Source organism: Saccopteryx leptura, chromosome 3 (assembly GCF_036850995.1).
Source record: "Saccopteryx leptura isolate mSacLep1 chromosome 3, mSacLep1_pri_phased_curated, whole genome shotgun sequence".
Classification (NCBI taxonomy): domain Eukaryota; kingdom Metazoa; phylum Chordata; class Mammalia; order Chiroptera; family Emballonuridae; genus Saccopteryx; species Saccopteryx leptura.
In genome coordinates this window covers 124,670,279-124,692,362 of record NC_089505.1, presented here as the reverse complement: position 1 = coordinate 124,692,362, position 22,084 = coordinate 124,670,279, and the positions used below count along the sequence as shown (strand labels likewise).

Genomic DNA, 22,084 nt, shown 5'->3' with positions numbered 1-22,084 from the left:
TTTGGAGAGATAAAATATAGCAAATAGGAATTATTCACTATAACTAGAGCATATTAAGTTTTTACTTTATTGTGTCCAGCGATTCCCAGTGCTTTTATAAAATTCATTAAAAATGCAAGGGAATATAATTTGTTTCAAATGTATAATTAGCTGTGAATATGTCTCTTTAAACCTAGGGGCTGGTAAACAAATAGCTGAACTTTCTGTGACTATAGTTGTTTCCCTACGTTTTATTGGAGATACCAGTTTTAAGAGTAGTAATATTACTTTTCCATGAATTGTTACCCATCTTTGAAATATAAAAAGTAAACTAAATGTACTATCTCCCTCACTTCCACTTTACAAGATACATACTATAGAATTATAAGTGATTGCTATATACATAATGGCTGTTAAAATAAGCCTTTTAAATGGGTCATTCACTCTGAAATTACGGAAATCCTGGGTGTAGAAATAGATATATTTGCATTAAATTGACTTTTTTTCTGATTAATAGGGTATTAAAATAAATTGAGATCCTTTAAATATAATTTCATCACAAGATGCCATTTCAAGAAAACATCAAAATTCTTTTGATGCCTGGCACATGTTTTAAATGCTTATTAGCAGGATTGTGTCAGTTGCATTTTGAAAACTTGTGAGCTTGGAATTTTTTTAAGATTTGATGAAATCTTCTAATGTTTATCAAGTTAAAAATGTCTCCTCAGATATATCACAGACGCTAAAATTTAATTTTATTTCCTCTTTATTGATTAAATATATTTCTTATATGTGGGATTAGATGTTATGTGGTTTGTTTTTTGTGTCTATTTGTTTTGTTTTTTTTGTTTTTGTTTTTTCTTTTGTTTGTTTTTTAGTGCCAGAAAACGCAGAAAATGAAGGAGATGCCTTATTACAATTTACAGCAGAGTTTTCTTCAAGGTAGGGTTAGGACGTTAACTATATAAAATTGATGTCCTTTTAATACCATTGTGATTTTTCTGGATCTATTTTAATCATAGTTTGATTGTTTTTAATTTCTCCTTAAAATATTCAAAGGATACATTTATCAATGTATATAGTCCAGATAGTGAAACATGTAGTATTTAATGTCGAATAACTAGTTAATCATTTATGCCACTTCAGAGATGTGTTCATCTTATCTCTGTATCTTTATTGAAGCACAATAAATGGATCACTAATTTAATACATATATTGACTATATTCTGAAAGGGCTAGGTTATGAAACACTACTTTTTAGTGTATCCTAAGACAACAGAATAAGCTTTAAAATAATATTACATAAAAAGATAATTTAAAATGTAAGCAAATTTTTTTTAATTTTTGTTTTGGAATCACTTAGCATTTCTTTTGAGAGTCTAATATAGCATGTTTATATATTGAGATTCTTCTAAGGTGTTTAAGTCAAGAGAATTTCAATATTAAACCCTAAAATTTTATGAAAATAATATTTCTCTAATTCTATCTTCTAGTGTAACAGTATAATTTGGAAACTGTAGGATACCATTTTTCCCTCTCTGTTGAACTTCCATAATAATGGAACTAAAATGTTAAGGCCATAGTAGCTAGGAAAGTCTAATGAAAGTGGGTAACCAGAAATTGCTACTTATAAATGGCATGGTTTTGTGACATTTATTAAATACATTTGCTAGATGTACTTAAAATTCCAGGGTTCTAATATATCAGTATAGGCCACGAAGAGCTCTAAAAACTAATGAAGCTCATTCTCAAGCCTTTAAATAAATGGTATAATGTTTGATCTGTATGTAAGACACATTAGCTCCAAATTTACTTAAGTCATTGGTTAGACTTGTGAAACTTTGAAGTTAATTTGAAATGTATTTTAATTAACACACACACTTTTTCCTATAGATATGGAGACTGCCATCCTGTATTTTTTATTGGCTCGTTAGAAGCTGCTTTTCAAGAGGCCTTCTATGTGAAAGCCCGAGATGTAAGTGCAATCTTACCTTTCTGATTAAAAAGGGCATCTCAGGCCCTGGCTGATTACCTCAATTAATTAGTGTCGTCCCAAACTCCAAGATTGCAGGTTCACTCCCTGGTCAGGGCACATGTGGGAAGCAACCAATGAGTGTGCACCCAATGAAGTGAAACAACAAATGCTTTTCCTTTTCTCTCTCTCTCTCTAAAATCAATCAATAAATTAAAAAAAAAAAAAGTCCTTCTGAAGGGTTTATCACCAGACCTGAGGCAATGCTTAATGTTTTTTGTTTTTTTCAGATTAGAGACTTGATTTTGTTTCTAGTTCATTTACTGACCTAATCATCACTAAGGTGCCCATTTCAGAGGGTCAGTAGCATGATAGGGTACCACTGGCTCTGCAGAAGGCCTTAAAATGGGGTTTTGTTGTTGTTGTTTTTGTTGTTTGTAGGGAAATAAAAAAGGTGGACATGCTTAGAAGGAACCAGGCTACTTGTTTGTATTCTTTTAAGTTATGTGATTGACAGGTTCTTGCTAAAATATTTGTCCTTCAGTCTTTTTCCAAAATGATTATTCCATCTTTTTTTTTAAAAGATTTTATTTGTTTATTATAGAGAGGGGAGAGAGAGAAAGAGAGAGAGAAGGGGGGAGGAGCAGAAAGCATCAACTCCCATATGTGCCTTGACCAGGCAAGCCCAGGGTTTTTTTGAACCGGCAGCCTCAGCGTTTCCAGGTTGACGCTTTATCCACTGCGCCACCACAGGTCAGGCGATTATTCCATCTTTTAGTATGTATCTAGTAGCTATAATATTTTTTCCCCAAAAAGTCACTTTGGGTGGGACAAGTAAAGGGTGATGGTAAAAGGAAAAAAAAAGTCACTTTGGACAACAAGAAGATTCTTCCTTAAACACAGAAATAAGCTTTGTGATCTTGAAATCAAGTAGACTGAAGTTTATAACAGGAATTCAGAAGGCATGTTTTGAGCAGAAAGGTTCTATGCAATCATTCTAAATTGGCAGAGTAGTGGAAACTCAGTAAACTGGTTCCTGCCTATTTGTACAGCTTCAGTTTTTCCCCTTCCCTGCCTTACACTTAATAGATCCAGCAATAATATATTATTTGTATTTTTCCATAATCTGACTCTTTTTTCATGTTTCCTCAGACAAGAATGGCTTTCATCCTGCTCTTTACCTGGTGACTCTACACTTACTCTGAGACTTATCCTTTCCTGACATACTCATTTTTACACTGACTACACCCACTCCTGTAGTACTTTGCAGTGATACTTTCTGCTCTTATCTTCACACTTAACACATTGGTTATAAGTATCCATTCTCTCTATATATATATATCCTATTGAGATTTTGTTTTCTTTTTAACAGTGATTGGGTACCTTATATCCTTATACTACATAGCAGATACTCTGTATATTTGATGAATGAAGGAAAAAAGAGAGGAAGTAATACTGTGTAGATGAAGCAGAAGGAAAGTTATTGGAATTAAAGAGGGCACAGAATTTTGATAATAGAGGGTAAGAATGCTTCTAAAATTTCTAGTTTCTGTTAAACTCTGCCCTAAAGAAAAATTTATTATAAACGGATTTTAAAAATTGAACTCCAGGACAGTAGTGACAAAACTTAGAGCTATCAGAAAAGAAAAAACAAACAAAAGAAAAAAAAAACCTTAGAGCCATCACAGGCAGTTTAATGAAGGAGATTAAGAAATCTAAACATCTGCCTAACCAGTGTTTACCTGGGATGCTGAGGTCCCATGTTCGAAACCCCAAAGTTGCTGATTTGAGCAGCGGTTCATCGAGCTTGAGCACAGGGTCACCAGCTTGAGCATCAGATTGTTGAAATGATCCCCTGGTGCCAGCTTGAGCCCAAGGTTGCTGGCATGAGCAAGGGGTCACAGGCTCAGCTGGAGCTTCCAGTCAAGTCACATATGAGAAAGCAGTCAATGAACAACTAAAGTGACACAAGTTTGATGCGTCTCATCTCTCTTCTTTCCTGTCTCTCTCTCACCTTCTCTAAAGAAAGAGAGAGAGAGAGAGGGAGGGAGGGAAGAAAGAAGGAAGGAAGGGAGGGAAGGAGAAAGAGAGAGAAGAGAGAAAGGAAAGAAAGAAAAGAAAGAAAGAAGAAAAGAAAGAGGAGAAAGAAATATAAACATCAACTGCTTTTTTAGCTTAAGAATAGTGGAATAGGCCCTGGCCGGTTGGCTCAGTGGTAGAACGTCGGCCTGGCGTGCAGAAGTCCCGGGTTCGATTCCCAGCCAGGGCACACAGGAGAAGCGCCCATCTGCTTCTCCACCCCTCCCCCTCTCCTTCCTCTCTGTCTCTCTCTTCCCTTCCGCAGCTGAGGCTCCATTGGAGCAAAGATGGCCCGGGCGCTGGGGATGGCTCCTTGGCCTCTGCCCCAGGCGCTAGAGTGACTCTGGTTGTGGCAGAGCAACGCCCCCTGGTGGGCAGAGCGTCACCCCTTGGTGGGCGTGCCGGGTGGATCCCGGTCGGGCGCATGCGGGAGTCTGTCTGTTTCTCCCCGTTTCTAGCTTCAGAAAAATACAAAAAAAGAAAAAAGAAAAAAAAAGAATAGTGGAATAACCTATTATAAAGGCTGTTTTAGGAAACTATTTTTAACTCAAATCTATATGAAATGGACATTATTTTTTAAGAAATACATTTTTATAATACATGTTTATAGTTTCCATAAATACACGTTTATAGAAAATACTGAAAAGGAAAATATTCTAACAGATTAATGATACATGCTTTTCCGTAATTTGTATTAGATATTTTGATGAGCATATTTGCTAATATTTAATATGAAATTGAGTCATTATAATTATGTTAAAACAGCTTACTTTTGCCTTTTAATATGATTATTTTTCATAATTATATTTTATAATATTTTAACTTTTTATTAAAATGATTTTAATACGGGAAAAGTAAAACAATAGTGAAAGCATCCACATTCCCTATACCTAGATTTAATAATTACTAAAATTTTGCAAAATTTGCTTCTTTTATATACAAGCCATTTAAAAGTTTAATGGGGTTTTAAGCTTTAACAGCTTCAAAAGTTTTACTGCTACTCAAAGCATTTTGTATTTAATTAAATATGTGATTTTTATGAATTTTTTTTTCTGAAGTGAGAGCAGAGAGGCAGAGACTCCCTCATGCACCCAACCGGGATCCACTCGGCAAGCCCACCAGGGGGCGATGCTCTGCCCATCTGGGGCGTTGCTCCATTGCAACTAGAGACATTCTAGAGCCTGAGGTGGAGGCCATGGAACCATCCTCAGCGCCTGGGCCAACTTTGCTCCAGTGGAGCCTGGGCTGCAGGAGGGAAAGAGAGAGACAGAGAAGAAGGAGAGGGGGAAGGGTGCAGAAGCAGATGGACGCTTCTCCTGTGTGCCCTGGTTGGGAGTCGAACCCGGAACTCCTGCACGCCAGGCCAACACTCTACCACTGAGCCAACCGGCCAGGGCTGATTTTTATGATGTTTGTTTCATTTCTTCTCTGAAAATGGCAAACATTGATTGGAACACAAAATATATTTAAAATATATTATTGAAGATTTACAAAAGGAAACAAATGTATAAGAATATAAAGTTCCAAATGAATTTTTAAGGTTATAGTTATTAAATGTTTAAAATTATTAAAACTTAAAAACTGTATATTCATTATTTTTTACTAAACCATTTCAAAGTATATTACAGACAGCATATTTTACCCATAAAAACAGGTGTGTGCATTTTCCAAAAATAGTTATATTCTATATCATCACAATCCCATTATCACATAAAACAAAATTGATAGCAGTTCCCTAATATCATCTAATATCTTTTTAACTTTTTTTTTTTTTTTGGAACCACGATCTACTCAAGAAATATGAATTATATTTGGTGTTAGATTTATTAAATCTCTTTTAAGCAAGCACTACCTCTCTATTTTATTTTATTTTTTTCATGAAGAAATCATGCTAGATGACTTATATGTTGTTCCAAATTCTGGACTTGTGTGATTGTTTCCTTGTGATGTTATTTAACTTGATATCTATCTTGGTATTTCATGAGGAATGGATATGTGGTCTAAAAGCTTTGTTTAATTCAGTTTGAAATATTTTTGCAGAATACTTTGTAAGTAACTTTGAATACTTTATTATAACAGGATTTTTAATGGTTATAGAGTCTCATTGTATTGCCATGTTTTTCATATTTAAGCAATTACTTATTATTGGATATAATTATATTTGAAAGAATACCTAATTATAGCTTTTAATTATTTATTTTTCATTTCATTCTTAGATCAGAATGTATTTGAGATATATCTGTCTCTGCCTCCCAGCAAGATTGCTAAGCAGTTGAAGTAACCAGAAAATATTAGGAGCTTTTGAAACATAAACTGAAGCTCACAAAATAGGCATAGACATCTTTTAAATCACATTTTAAAAGCTACTGTAAGATGTACTAGGAATATCTTAAGCATTACATTTTAAATGAAGATACTAAATATATAAATAACAAAAGAACTTTTACTAAGCGTTTTACGCAGTAAGTTGACATTTGGATTTATTCAGACTAATGATTCCCAGAGGAACATAAATTCTTACTTGCTAACATCTGAGTATTTCTGATGAACCAATTTATTGTTTTTGATCAGTACCTTGGTGTTTTAGCAGATGAAAATCATTGGTTCATATAATTAAATGTTTTGCCTCATATTAGATTCCTAGCAAAATCTGCTGACCCCTTTTGACTATTAAACTGTCCCTTCCTCCCATTGTCCAGGGCTTTTTTATTTTCTCATTTCTGTTTTCCAAGTTAAAGATCAACTGTTTATGCATTGTTTACTCTTATTATTATAAATTTAAGTAAAACTTATCCACATGGTGAATAAATTATTCAATATTAAATCTAAGCAGATACATTTCTTATGGTCATCAACCAAATTATACACATATAATATCAACATTGACATTGTAAGGATAAGGAAGCTCAGAATAGCTAAATGACTTGCTCAAAGACACCTAAATGGTAAGTAGTACAGGCCAAATAAGAGCTCGAGTGTCCTAACACAGATAAGTGTTGGTTTATACTATACCACCATACTCATTTTCAATGCTAACTGCTGTATTGCAGAATTCAGTTATCAAAGTTTATATCTCCTTTTCAGATTTTACATTTGAGAGTTAAAAATAATTTTTTTTCAACATTATTTTTTTAAATTTCTGAATGAGTCATTTTTAAGAAACCGTTTACTGATCAAATATTGTAAGTTAAATGTGACTGATACTGTGGCATTCTTACTAAATTTCTTTCATCTTAAATATCACATGTTTACTTTAAATTGTGGGAGGCACATTAATTTTATCAGGGCAACAGATGAGCTTCAAGCACCAGCATTCTTCACTTCAAGTGAGAAATTGAGTTTCTAGAGTAAATAAAAACAAGATTGAAGGTTTAAATCCTGTGCTAGGCTTTTTGAACTTGTATACTCATTAAATGTTTATTGGAGTGGTGGGATTACAAAGGATTTAGGGAGCTTCATCAACTCGTATATAGTTAATCACTAAGTAAAACACTACATTTGATAAAGTGTTTCTCACAATGCCACTTTCAATCCATCTTAATGAAAACTGCTTCAAACTGATTTTATTTGAGAGCCCTTCATAGTGAGAGTACTCATAGTTCTGTCGTCTGCCTTTTTCATGAGGAATTTACAATATGGTCCAAAGCAGAGCTCCAACTTTAGTAAAACATATTTTAATTTCTTGTGTTTAATTAATATATTGTGACAAACTTTGACTTTTAACAATCAAGTGGTAAGTTTTATGACCTCTTTTTTTCGTAACTATTAGGGATGTTCATTTAGTTGAAAGCTATAAATATTGATCACATCCCAAATAGTGTATAGAGGTTTCCTGCCCTTAAGAGCTCACAGTCTAGTGAGGAAGATAAGACAATATAAACAGCTCTTTATAGTATAGTATAACATGCTATAGAAGCAAAGAGGAGAGGTACTTTATCTGCCTTAGAATTTTGGGGAGATCTCTTGAAGTACCTCTGACCGGAATTTTATGACTAATATTTAGGCAAATAACAGAGTTATTAACAGAGGGGAGAAAAGGTCTAAAGAAAAGAAAAGAAGATAAAGATGAAGGAGATACAAACCAAAAAATTAATACAGAGACCAAAATATGCAAGACAAAGAGTTGGATTTGGATTGCAAGGCATGAGTCTGGATAGATCAGCAGGGGGCATGACTTGAAGGGGGTTGTGATTCCCAGCATTACCTAGCATTTCAGAGATAATCGCTGAATGATATTTGTTGAGTGAAGCTTATGTTTTATCTTTAGGTAAGTGAACAGTGATTAGCTTCCATAATTAAGGTTGCAGAAGAGTTACCACTGACCACATCATGAATCCCTGGGAATTTCTTAAAAGAGGGTTCTTTTTCTCCTTAAAGCCTCTCCACCTCTCATTTCTGCTACTCCTGAATTCTCTTTACAACAAAAAGTACCCTAGAGAATGATTAGACATTTGTAGTAACTAAAAGTCAATTGCAATAAAATTCCCAGTGCCAGGGTTTACCTCCCATGTGAAGGATTGTTCCTTTTCCAGCACCGCCTTGAGAGACTAGGCTTTGATATCAGCAGTCCTGTTACATCTCCTTAGATCTTGACTTCAGAATAGTACTATTCCCAAACATTATACATAAATTAAGGAAACCAGTGCTCAATTTTTTATTTCCCATTGGTAACTCTGTGTCCCCAAACAACTAATGACCCTGTTTCTAATCTGGGGGTAAAGGGGGATGATGATGTAATGATGATGATATCTACTTTTACAGTGTGATTAGGATTAAATGGGGTGTACCTAACACTGTGGCTATGGTGCTATTAAGCAGTTTTGAACAAAATCAAGAAATTTTTATAAAATAACAAATTGATTTTCTTATATAATTCATGAACTAGCTTTCAAAAAATAGCTCCAGAAAGAAATTTTTAGAACTCCGATGACGATTTACAGCACTAAATGAGTTTTTAACTTTAACAGTGCTGTTACTCATCAAGTTTTATTACATTTTTTTTATCAGCCCATTTTAAAGTAGTGCTATTTCTACTTCCTCGTGTTAAATCTAAATTCCATCACTGATCAGTGTTTTTTTTTAAGAAAAATCAGTTCTACACTAATTGAAGCCACAGCTGTAGTTGGTGAGTTTCCAGTACTTTGTCATCCAGAAAAATGAGGCAAACAGACTTATTTGTGCTTTGGAAAATATGCCCAGTCTGTTCATCTTTTGTTTTCTTTTCAATTTAAATTCCGTAGAGGCAGACAGTATTTTTAGAGTAATTTTATATGACAGCTAGGACAGCATCCTACACATCTGTGAGATAAGACCTAGATGCTAATATAATTTTTTAAAGCATGTTGTCTTTTTTTTCCCCCCTCTTTCTTTCTTTTCCCCCCTTCTTTTCTAAGTGAGAGGAGGGGGGGAGAGAGAGAGACAGACTCCCACATGCATCCTGACCAGGATCCCCTCACAACCCCCATCTGGGGCCATGCTCGCAATCAAGCTATTTTTGGCACCTAAGGCAGAGGCGCCACAGACCCAGCCTCAGCGTGCATGCCAATGCACTCGAATCAATCAAGCCATGGCTGCAGGAGGGTAAGACAGAGAGAGAGAGAGAGAGAGAGAGAGAAGAGGGGAGGGGAGGGGTAGAGAAACAGATGGTCACTTCTCCTGTGTGTCCTGACCAGAAATCAAACCTAGGACATCCACATACGGGGTCAGTGCTCTACCATTGAACTAACTGGCCAGGGCCTAAAGCATATTTTCATTATGTAAATAAAATGTTGTAAAATAATATAGATGCATTTAAAGTAGAAAATGAGTTAACCACATAATCCCAAGTCTGAAAATAACCACTATTAAATATTTTTACTTTGAAATGTGATTTATTAAAAATTCTGTAGGTAGGTATATAAGAAAAGTTGATGTTTTACATAAATGTGACCATATCAAATCCACTACTCTATAATTAGATTTAAACATTAAACAGTACATTGTTAGAACCATATTTAGAATTTGCCTCTAATTTTTCAACTGAGGTATCAGATTTACCTAATTAAAATTGTAAAAATCTTAGTGTCCATATTAAAATTATTTTTTAAATTATTTAAATTTTTACTAATTTAGTTTTAAGATATGCTGCTGTGTAAAATGTTCTTATTTTATTGCTATTCACAATCTTTTTGAGAACTATCTATTTGAAAAGCATATATAGGTAAAATTTATTAAAATATCAAAAGCAAGACTGATTTCTATGAATCAGTTTTATCCATATTTGTATCATTTCTCCCAACAGGCTCTCCCTGGCCTTAGAAAGTATTGTTATTTCTATTACCTATTTTAAAAGAATGAAGAGCTAAATTGGATCTCTCAAGTATTTCACTTGTAAATTCAAGAAACCTGTTCCATATCTAATCTTAAACATTTTCACTTAAAAATAAAAGGTATGGTAGAAAGAATACTTATTAGAATTCTAATATTTGAATGTAGTTTCAGCATTTACTAGCTGTGTACTATTAACCAGATTACTCAATCTCTCTGAGCCTCAATTTCTATATTTAAAAATTAATATATGTGAAGCATATTTAAAACTATTTGCTTATAGTAAGTGGAAGTTGAATAAATTAGGCAGATATATATTTCTTTGTCTTTTTTTTTTTTTTTTTGTATTTTTCCGAAGCTGGAAACGGGGAAGCAGTCAGACAGACTCCCGCATGCGCCCGACCGGGATCCACCCGGCATGCCCACCGGGGGCGATGCTCTGCCCATCCTGGGGCGTTGCTGTGCCGCAACCAGAGCCATTCTAGCGCCTGGGGCAGAGGCCACAGAGCCATCCTCAGCGCCTGGGCAAACCCTGCTCCAGTGGAGCCTCAGCTGCGGGAGGGGAAGAGAGAGACAGAGAGGAAGGAGAGGGGGAGGGGTGAAGAAGCAGATGGGCGCCTCTCCTGTGTGCCCTGGCCGGGAATCGAACCCGGGACTCCTGCACGCCAGGCTGACGCTTTACCACTGAGCCAACTGACCAGGTCCTTCTTTGTCTTTTTTAAGTGTCATCACTTTTTTTCTTTTAATTTTTATTTACTGATTTAGCAAGAGGGTAAAGGAGAGAGAGAAAGACAGGAACATCAATCTGTTCCTGTATGTGCCCTGATCGGGGATCACACTGGCAACCTCTGTGCTTCAGTTCGATGCTCTAACCAACAACTGAGCTATCTGGCTAGGGCAGGCTGATTTACATTTGAAATTAGATTCTGAAACTAGCTATCTCAAATGGGAATAAAAATATCTTGACAACTCACTTTGGAATAATGAATCTTTACCATAACCATAACCAAGTTAGTCAGATGCACATGGTGTACATGGTACATGGAAGGGAGCAGTAGGAGATACGGCTAAAATAGAGGAGTACAGTAAGTTTCATCATGGAAATTCCTGAATGCCAGCTAAAGACTTTTGTTGTTGTTAGGCAGCAGTTAGCTTTGGAAAGGTTTTCAAGAAGAAGGTGACACTGTCAGAGCTGAACTACAGTCATATGCCAGATAATGACATTTTAGACAATGACAAACTGCATACATGACTGGTATACTGCGTATCCCAGGTATATAGTAGGCTCTATCATCTAGGTTTGTGTAAGTGCACTCTATCATGTTTGCACAATGAAATCACCTAATGATGGGTTTCTCAGAATATATTTCTATTGTTGAGCAGCACATGACTATATAGCACCAATTTGCAACCAGCATGGCACAATGATTTTTAAATCATGCCGTACCTGACTTTAGTCAGGGGCACTGACCTCTTTTCTCTTAGATTGTCAAAAATAAAAAATGACAACAGTCATACAACAGTAGCTGTCTGGTGTAAATGAATCAAAATTATACCTCTTTTTTTTTGTCACATTGGCAAAAATATTTTTGATGTGCCACAAAATTTTAGTAATTAGGTTATATGTGTCATGAAATGAAAAAGGTTGAAAATTGCTGCTATATAGGAATAAGTAATGTGGTAGCAGTTTGGCAGGATGAATTGAAAGGGAGAAACTGGTGGCAGTGAAATGAGCAGCTGTGTATATGTGTAGTTTGGAGTGTCAGACAAGAATCAAAAAACAGTACAGTAGTAGCATAATATAATTTACAAACTTTTTATTTAGAGACAGACAGGAACAGAGAGATGAAAAGCATCAACTCATAGTTGTGGCACTTAGTTGTTCATTAATTGCTTCTCATATGTACCTTGATCAGGAGGCTCCAGCTAAGCCAGTGACCAGGGGCTCATGTCTGTGATCCCATGCTCAAACCGGCAACCCTGTGCACAAGCTGGTGAGCCTGTGCTCAACCAAGTGACCTAGGGGTTTTGAACCTGGGTCCTCAGCGTGCCAGGTCTACGTTCTATCCACTATGCCACTACCTGGTTAGGCTATAATTTGCAAACTTTTTAACTCCTAAATAATACAGCCTGTTAGCTTTTGTGTACTTTTTTATATGTACATACGTACATATACATATCTTCTAGTATCCTGTTTGTTTTACACTCTCCTTGGAATGCCTAACAAAACAGAAGAGGATAATACTACTACTTTTGTCATACACCTAACACTGATGTGTTCTGCCCTTTCTTTCCTCTATAAAGCATTTCAGTAGAATCTGTTTATTTTTTATTTACTTATCATTTATAGTCTTATAAGTAACTATATTAAGAAAATCAAAATATTTCTGATGATAAATAGCACATAGCATTTTTATTAAAGGTATTGGACACTTAATTTTTCTTGCATATACATTTATGAAGAACTCCAAAAATCAATAAGAAAAAGACAACAACACAGTATAGGTAAGCTATATGAGCAGGTATTTCACAGAAGAAGTAAAATAACTCATCAATATGAAAAGATGTTTCATATTTTCCATAATGTAAGAAATATGAATTAAAATTACGCTGATATAGTATTTTCACTTTTAATAGCAGATTTTCTTCTGCATATATATAATACTTAAGTATATAAGAAATAAGATAAATACAAGGACATTTACTATAGCTTACTATAGTTTTTGTTTGTTTTTAGCGAGACAGAAACAGGAAGGGAGAGAGATGAGAAATATCAACTCATATTTGGGGCACTTTAGTTTATTAATTGCTTCTCATCTGTCGCTTGACCAGGGGGGAGGTGCTCCAGCCAAGCCAGTGATCCCTTATTCAAGCTTAGCAACCTTGGGCTTAAGCCAATGACCACGGGGTCACGTCTATGATCCTACGCTCAAGCAACAACTCTGTGCTCAAGCCAGCGACCTCAGGGTTTCTAACCTGGTTGCTTAGCATCCCAGGTTGATACTCTATCCACTGCACCGCCACCAGTCAGGCTACAGCATTTTTATAATAGCAAAAAATTGAAAGTACGTTAAATGTTAATTCATTCAATGGAATACCATTTGGCCATTAAAAAGAATGAAGCCACTTTATATATACTGATGAGGAATGATATTCAAGATACATTGTTATGTGGAAAGAGTGAGTTACATAATGTATATATATAGTATGTTTCCTTTTGTATTTTAAAAATTATGTATGTATAGATAGCTAAATACTTAAACCAATCACTTACTATGACTTCATCTGTCCTGTTGGACTTTTTAAGTATGTATAATATGGCATGTATGGCATATCAGGTAGATCAGTGGTCCCCAACCTTTTTTGGGCCACGGACCGGTTTAATGTCAGAAAATATTTTCACGGACCGGCCTTTAGGGTGGGACGGATAAATGCAGAAAATAAAATTATGCGACCGGTGTAAAAACTGTGGTATTTTTAAATATAATTGTCGAACTTACGAGACAAGCGTCAAGAGTGAGTCTTAGAAGGATGTAACAGAGGGAATCTGGTCATTTTTTAAAAATAAAACATTGTTCAGACTTAAATATAAATAAAACGGAAATAATGTAAGTTATTTATTCTTTCTCTGCGGACCGGTACCAATCCGCGGCCCAGGGATTGGGGACCACTGAGGTAGATGTACATGTCAGTGTTACACTATTACAGATCCCAGTAGGCAGGCTGTCCTCTCTGGATATGGATAATTAAGTGGATGAGACTACATTGGTAGCAGTGAAGGCTTTCTGTGATCTATGCATGAAGACTAAGCTAGATACATACCAAGTAGCAACCTCCATGTCTTTTGGCTTCATCCAATCATGGTTTCTATTTGGCCTTCTAAGGATAGGGTCCCCTCCTCTCATCTCACTAATAGATAATACAAGATGGAGGTTTCTTTTTTTTTTCTTTTTTTTTTTTTTGTATTTTTCTGAAGCTGGAAATGGGGAGGCAGTCAGACAGACTCCCACATGCGCCCGACCGGGATCCACCCGGCACGCCCACCAGGGGGGCGATGCTCTGCCCATCCGGGGTGTTGCTCTGTTGCGACCAGAGCCACTCTAGTGCCTGAGGCAGAGGCCAAAGAGCCATCCCCAGCGCCCTGGCCATCTTTGCTCCAATGGAGCCTTGGCTGCGGGAGGGGAAGAGAGAGACAGAGAGGAAGGAGAGGGGGAGGGGTGGAGAAGCAGATGAGCGCTTCTCCTGTGTGCCCTGGCTGGGAATCGAACCGGGACTTCCGCACGCCAGGCCGATGCTCTACCACTGAGCCAACCGGCCAGGGCAAGATGGAGGTTTCTAAATGACAAGTCAGATTGTTTGCCTAAATCCAGCGGCAGCTAAAATCCCTTAAAGCAGTGGTCGGCAAACCGTGTCTCATGAGCCACATGCAGCTCTTTGGCCCCTTGAGTGTGGCTCTTCCACAAAATACCACATGAAGGCGCTACCTCGATAAGGAATGTACCTACCTATATAGTTTAAGTTTTAAAAATTCGGCTCTTAAAGAAATTTCAGTCATTGTACAGTTGATATTTGGCTTTGTTGACTAATGAGTTTGTCTACCACTGCCTTAAAGTATAATTCAGGGCCCGTTGAAGGCTGTGTCATTCTGATGGGCCAAGAACAAATCTATAAATGTGTATCTTCAGATCTTATGGGTTAATGACTATCATTTTTATGTATGACTAAGGATTTTTTTTAATCAAATAAGAGGCAGGGAGGAAGAGACAGACTCCTCCCACATGTGCCCAGACCACTGTCCACCCAGCAACCCTCATCTGGGGCTGATTCTCTGCCTATCTGGGGCTAATGCTCTGTTGCTCAGCAACCAAGCCATTTTAGTGCGTGAAGTGAGGCCATGGAGCCATCCTCAGTGCCTAGGGCAAACCTGCTCATTTGAGCCTTGGCTCCAGAAGGGGACAAGAGAGAGAAAGCGCACACACATGAAGGGAAGGGGGAGGGGTGGAGAAACAGATGGTCGCTTCTCCTGTGTTCTCTGTCCAGCAATCGAACCCAGGACTTCCACACACTGGGCCGATGCTCTACTGCTGAGCCAACTGGAGTTTTTATAGTTAACCTATTGTAAGAGTTAGGGTTGGTTTTAGTTGCTTGTAAAAGAAAAACAAAATGGAAGCTAATTTCTCCCTTTTCTTCAGGATGTCCACAGGTAGTCTGTCCAGGGCTGTTCACATCTTAGAGCCAGAATCTCAGGTTCCTTCTAATAAATTACTCCACTGTGTGGTGCAGTTCAGGTTATATCATGATTCAGTATGACTAGTACAGCTTGGATTAGCACTTCTGCTTATATTGTCAGTACTTGGTTACATAGCTACCCTTGTTTAAAAGGGAGTCTGAGAAAACTGTTCTTTATTTCAGTCAGCCATTAATCTAACTTAAAAATAAATAAGTTTCCTCTCTAAAGAAGAAATGAAAAATATTTAGGGACTACTAACAATTTCTGCCACTCCTATTGAATGAGTGGCTAATAGTTACTACAATTCTGTATGTTTAAACTCATCTTAGCTCATTTTTATAATTTATAACATTCTTCTTTGAAATCTGTCAGACAATACTTGACAGGATTAGAAAGTTACTGAACATATGCACCCACAAATCACTGGCATTCCTATAATTTTTCAGGAAGGATGCGATATTATCAATACCTTTTTAATGAAAAATTACTGTTACTTTATCTTTAACTCTTTATTGCTGTGGTTTCCCCACTCCTCAAATATGGAAACAGATGAGATAGGTAGGCTAGGGTTCTTTTTCTCTTCCCCAGTGGCTTAAAAGTGGGAGAAGGGTGTGTTTGTTGACCTTTGCCTTTCAGAGTGGTGACCTCACATTCACACTCCAGTTCTGCCTGTTCATCAGGCCCCTGGTTAACTAGGGGTAGTTATTCCTCTCAGAGGAGAAAAGGATCAAAAAAATCCTGCCTGCTCTTTTCTGTGGCTGCTTTTTCAGTCACTGTTACTGTTCCTAAGTATTCACCTGGAAAACCAATGAGATGAGGTCTCGGGTCTGGCTGAAACTGCCTACTTTTTTGCCTGTATACTCTCTCAGCATCCCCAAAGAGCTTGGCTGCCGCTCTGCAGTTTGCCATAGTAGCCAATCATTTGAACTTCAAATTTCCTTATTCATAAAAACTTTAGTCTCATATTGTCCTTCCTCAAAGGCATTTCATGACCTGCGCATCAGAGTCTTAACAATGAAGACTGATAAACCTTTACCCAGGGAACCTTTGTCAGCTTATTTTGTGGAGTGATTTTTCTTAGGCTTTTTGCTTGTTTTTCTTAACCTGTGACTTCCATTTGAGAGTTCTTCCTGTGAGACTTAAATACATCTGTGTCCTCAAGATTTCAGAATGCTGTCCCAACATTTTTGCTTCAGGAAGTGGGAGGGAAAAGACACCATCCTGCCATCTCCTCATTGTGGGTAGCTGGCTGTTTCCTTTTGGAAACTCTCCAGTTGGTTGCTGTCATTGGTCCCCGAATTCAGCTCTGGGAGCCAAAAAAAGCAAAATATCATGATTCTTTTTACAAATCAGTTTGCATTCTGGTTCTTCCTTCTTCAAAAATTACTACCTATGAAATCTTTGAACACATCAGATGATATCACTGGGCTTTTCCCAAACTTTTATCTTTGCTTTTTTCTCTTTTTCACTCTTTATTTTTTCCCACAATAACCTAAATTTAAAATTGCATGCTCAAGTCACAGAGAAGTCAGGTACTATCATCTACTTTTAAAATTTAGTTCAAGATCACCTTCATAAAGAGACAGCCAACCTAATGTCCATGCCTACTCCCTGGGACCTCCTCTGTCATAGCACTCATATCACCACTCCCAGCCAAACAAAGGGTCAGACTTCTGACCTCCAGAACTATATGGCACCCAAGGCACAGAAAAGTGAAGTATCATTCCCAAGGTCACACAGCTGGTAGGTGGCAAGGCAGGAATTGAAACCTAAACACTGTGGTTTTATGTTGCCCTACTTCGTTTTCCTTGAGTCACCATTGCATGCTCAGCTAGGCCTATGACTATCCATATACAGGGACAGGATTATGGAAGGGGGCAGTGTACTAGAATGATCATAATTAGAGCCTAAATTTAAAGCAATAAATGAAATAGTTACAGAGGACATGTTGAGGTACTTGGGGACATTTGAATATGGATTCTAGATTAGATGATATTATTGTAACAATATTAAATGTCTTGGGTGTGACAATGATATTATGGTTATATAAGGGTATGTTATTGTTTCTGAGGAGACAGAACTTAAAGTGGGTGGAAGCGTCATGATGTTCATGATGTAAACAACTTTAAATATTTCAGGGAGAAGCATACAAAGAACAATAAAGCAAATATGGCAAAATGTTAATAATTAATAAATCCAGAGAAAGGATAAATGGGTGTTTATTGTTGTATCAGTGTATCAGTTGTCTGTATCTATAAACCATTCCCAAACTTAAAACAGCAAATAATAGTGATGATGAGGATTATTATGGTGATAATGATGATAAAAAAGAAGGGAAAGCCTGAACCTGTGATGGCGCAGTGGATAAAGCATCAACCTGGAACCCTGAGGTTGCCGGTTCGAAACCCTGGGCTTGCCCAGTCAAGGCATATATGGGAGTTGATGCTTTCTGCTCATCCCCCTCCCCTTCTCTCTCTCTCTCTCTCTCTCTCTCTCTCTCTCTCTCTCTCCCCCCCCTCTCTAAAATGAATAAATAAAATCTTTAAAAAAAAAAAAGGAAGGGAAATGGGAAGGGGAATAGTAAAGTCAGATCCCAACTTACACCAAGGAAATACTTTTATTTTAAATTTATTTTAATTTACTGAAAAAAGTGACCCATCATTTCTAGAAATTATTTCTCATATCAACTTTAAAATCATTGAACACTCAGATTATGAATATTCTGGTACTCAAAAGGAAACAAGACAACTTCCTTGCCAGTCCCATCAGCAAACATTTTCTGAGTGTCTGTTCTGTACTTGGCTTGTTTTGAGAAAGAGCCAGCTCATTTCTTCCAACTCTATTGTTCTATGGCTCTGTGATGCTCAGTGTCCAAATACAATAGCTATTGTAGCTCAAGGCCAGGTCACATTGGTTGTCATTGTCAGTTTGGCATTTCTTAAGCATCAACTTAGTTCCTTCCTTAGTTCCTCAATTTGTGAAGATTTAGGGAGGCCTTAAAAGCAGGGACACAATTAAGCATCCCAAACACTGTTGCCAGTAGGAGAAATGAAAGTGCTGCATAATCTTCAATACATTTTTATGGCTATCATTTCTCTTGGAATAGTGTTCAGATCTTTTATGTTGTGTGGATAAATCTGAAATCTTCATCCTAACAGCTACATTTTATTCAGCACCTACTATGGGTAAGACATTTTAAATAGGTAATTTACCTACTTTATCCACAAGATTTACTACCCCCATCTTGCCCCAAATAAAACCAAGTGGCAAAACTGGGTTTTAGCACAGAGCTTTCTGTTACTTAAAATTAGTAGACTTTTGGCCCTGGCCGGTTGGCTCAGCAGTAGAGTGTCGGCCTGGCGTGCGGGGGACCCGGGTTCGATTCCCGGCCGGGGCACATGGGAGAGGCGCCCATTTGCTTCTCCACCCCCCCCTTCCTCTCTGTCTCTCTCTTCCCCTCCCGCAGCCGAGGCTCCATTGGAGCAAAGATGGCCCGGGCGCTGGGGATGGCTCCTTGGCCTCTGCCCCAGGCGCTAGAGTGGCTCTGGTCACGGCAGAGCGACGCCCGGGAGGGGCAGAGCATCGCCCCTGGTGGGCGTGCCAGGTGGGGTGTGCCAGGTGGATCCCGGTCGGGCGCATGTGGGAGTCTGTCTGACTGTCTCTCCCCGTTTCCAGCTTCAGAAAAATACAAAAAAAAAAAGAATAAAATAAAATAAATAAAAATTAGTAGACTTTCCTTTAAACCATGTGTCCAAAACCTAGATCATGAAGAGGGAGTCTGAGGAAAGTGTAGCTAGGCTGCTTGCCTTTGTCTACCTGACTTACACCCTCTACCAAATTAAAAAGGACAAATAAAATACAATTTTTTTAATTCCTCAGCTTTATTTATTATATGACGCTGTGATGAAATCTTTGCTTTCCTATTCACCACCCTTCCCCCAGATTTTTGAGGGCAAAGGGAACTTTGTTAATTCATCTTTATATTCTCAATGCCTAACGCATAGGTACTCCGCAAATGTTATTGAACTAAATTATTAATGGGCCAAAGGGAAAATGGTTATAGTAATGGAAAACAAAACATTTTCTTATGTTTTTTTCTATGTACTAGATGCCCTTTCTTCACAAAAGCAGTTTTCTGATGTGCTGAACTCAGTTCTCACTGTTTTGGACTGTGTTTAATTGAGCTCAATAAAATATTCAGAAATCTGAGCCTGGGCTTCATTTAGCTACACCTAAAACTTAATGAGATTTATGTAGCCCAAATTTAGTAGCATTTGCATATTATTAAGAGTCTATATTTTTTTTGTTCATTATTACTATCATAATAACAGAAGAAAAATTTTTGTTGAAAGCTTGTTATGTTAGAGAGAAAATATTATTTTAAGATTATTCCATCTCCATTTTTGAAAGCGACTATGGGAGTAAGCTTACCAGTCTGAAGATCCTCTTCTGATACTCTTTTTATCATCTCCTTTCTCACAGTTTAGAGATTAAACTGCAAGTTTTGGTGTGTGGTTTTGTTTTTTTTTAGTGTGTTTTGCTGGCATCTTATATTTTAACAGTGTCAGGGGTTTGTGTCCCTTGAACGAACACTGTTTCTCCAGAGCCTTTTTTCTCTCAGCTTCTAGTGAAAAGAGGGGCGAGGCGAGCCAGTAGCTTACCACAAAGCAATGCCACCACAAAGGAAAGATTAAGGGTTTAGAGAGAGGTCAATGTGGGTTTTTCTCTAACTAAACACTTTCCTAAAGTTTCCTTGTGGAAAAATAATGAAGTCATCTCAAAGTTTTTAAAGAATTTTTATTTCTTTTTCATCATCTGCATTCGCTTGTCTTCTCAGCATGGATGTTTAATCTTCCTAGCCTTTGTGAATTGGCCCAAATGAATAAGTGGTGAGCTGTCTCTCTAGGAGCTAGAGGCTTATTCTGAGGGCCTAATCACTGAGTAAACACATCTTTGCCCTCCCTCTCACTACTGCGATATAATAGTCGAGATTCTAGCACAGTAACCTGGATATTGCAGGGACCAATGCTTTGAAATGCAGAATGGTTGATCCCCCAAAACAGACAGTGCCTGATCTTCGCCTGTCTCTTTCTTCTTTTTAAAATTAAATATTGCCAAAGAGATGCTGTTTTATTACTTGATATTGTGCATTAGTGCCCTGGATTTCCAAGTTTAGTTTCAGTCAACACTGCTGGCTGCACTTATAGGGAACTCTGCATGTTGGGTTTCTTAGTAGCCTCTTTGGCACATGTGTGTTTGGTTTGGAAGAGCATTTAAATTAATTCAGTGAGATAGCAATGTAAGTCACTAATCTCTTTCTCAAAGTCTAAATGTTTCATTGCAGTATTCTTGAGAGAAATAGCCACTTTAAAGATTTAACCATTGCCTTTGTTTGGTTAGAAATATGCTGATTTAAAAGTGGACTGCTCTCTTGTTCCCAGTGTCTCATTAAATGTAGTTGCTGAGATACGATCAAGCAGAATTAGAGGTTGACATCCCTCTGTCTATTCAGCTAGAGAGCTCCTAAAGAGGCACCCTGAATTTGTTAGTGCTGCCAGGCTCACGTTCCTTTCCCTAAAACAGAAGATTTCTTGATTCATTTACTAAAAGTGATTTGGCATTGCTGCTGCCATTTGGTGCCCTTTGGGGGGGGGTTGAAATTAGCATTTAGTTTTATTTTATCAAACATGCTGAGGCCTGTGCTATTTTAGGGATGCAAAGAAGACTGAAAGTGACCCAACCCTTACACTTGAGAGACTAAGGGAGGATACTGGAAAACAATTATAATACTGATGGAATGAGGTAGAGGCCCAGAAAACTTAACTCTGCTTAAGGGAATCAGGGAAGGTTTCACAGAGACATTTGCCTTTAGCCTTTAAAAGATGAGTAGGAATTTATCAGCTAATTATCTCTCCAGCAATGTATCTGATTACAAACTTCCTAGAAGCCAGCTACTGTTATCTGCAGACTTCAGCATGGTTTAAAAACCCTGAGTCTTTCTTATTCACCCAATTTATCACCACAACTTCCTGCTGGGAATGCCACAGAGTATTTCAACAAATGCTTGTTGAATGAATGAATGAATGACTTGAAACATGGAAGCAGCTAATGTTCGAGTAGCTGAGCTACTTATACTTAGGAGCCATGTCCTATACCCATTACATGCTGTCTCTGAGGCTCCAGAAGCACTGATGTATGAACAGTGGCCAATCTGGCATCTTCTTATTGTATAAGCACTTTAAGCCTTGCCTATAATGTTGGCAATTTACCTGCTGCAGTCAAAGAAAGCGGTAGGCTTGGAGTCAATCTGGGTTTCAATTCCAGATGGATTTTAGTGCAAGTCAGCTTTCTACACCTAAATTTCCTCATATGCTAATAAAGTTAAGGATAATATTTTACTGGTTTATTCTGGGACTAAAGTAGATAATGGATGTGTAACTAGCTGCCTCTGTACCTGTGCTGCCTTCATCTAGTACAAAGTTTACCTTTGAAGAAAATATTTTAATATCTTTTTGTTA

At 37.4% G+C, this 22,084-nt stretch overlaps 1 protein-coding gene across 1 annotated transcript in view; it reads left to right on the top strand.

Moving 5' to 3' along the window:
• Nucleotides 1-22,084, top strand: part of FAF1 (Fas associated factor 1) — a 495,805-nt gene that overhangs the window by 334,976 nt on the left and 138,745 nt on the right. Inside the window, exons 11-12 of the mRNA XM_066376249.1 lie at nt 858-921; nt 1,873-1,954. Coding sequence (XP_066232346.1) covers nt 858-921; nt 1,873-1,954 — 146 coding nt within the window. The remainder of the gene's footprint in view (nt 1-857; nt 922-1,872; nt 1,955-22,084) is intronic.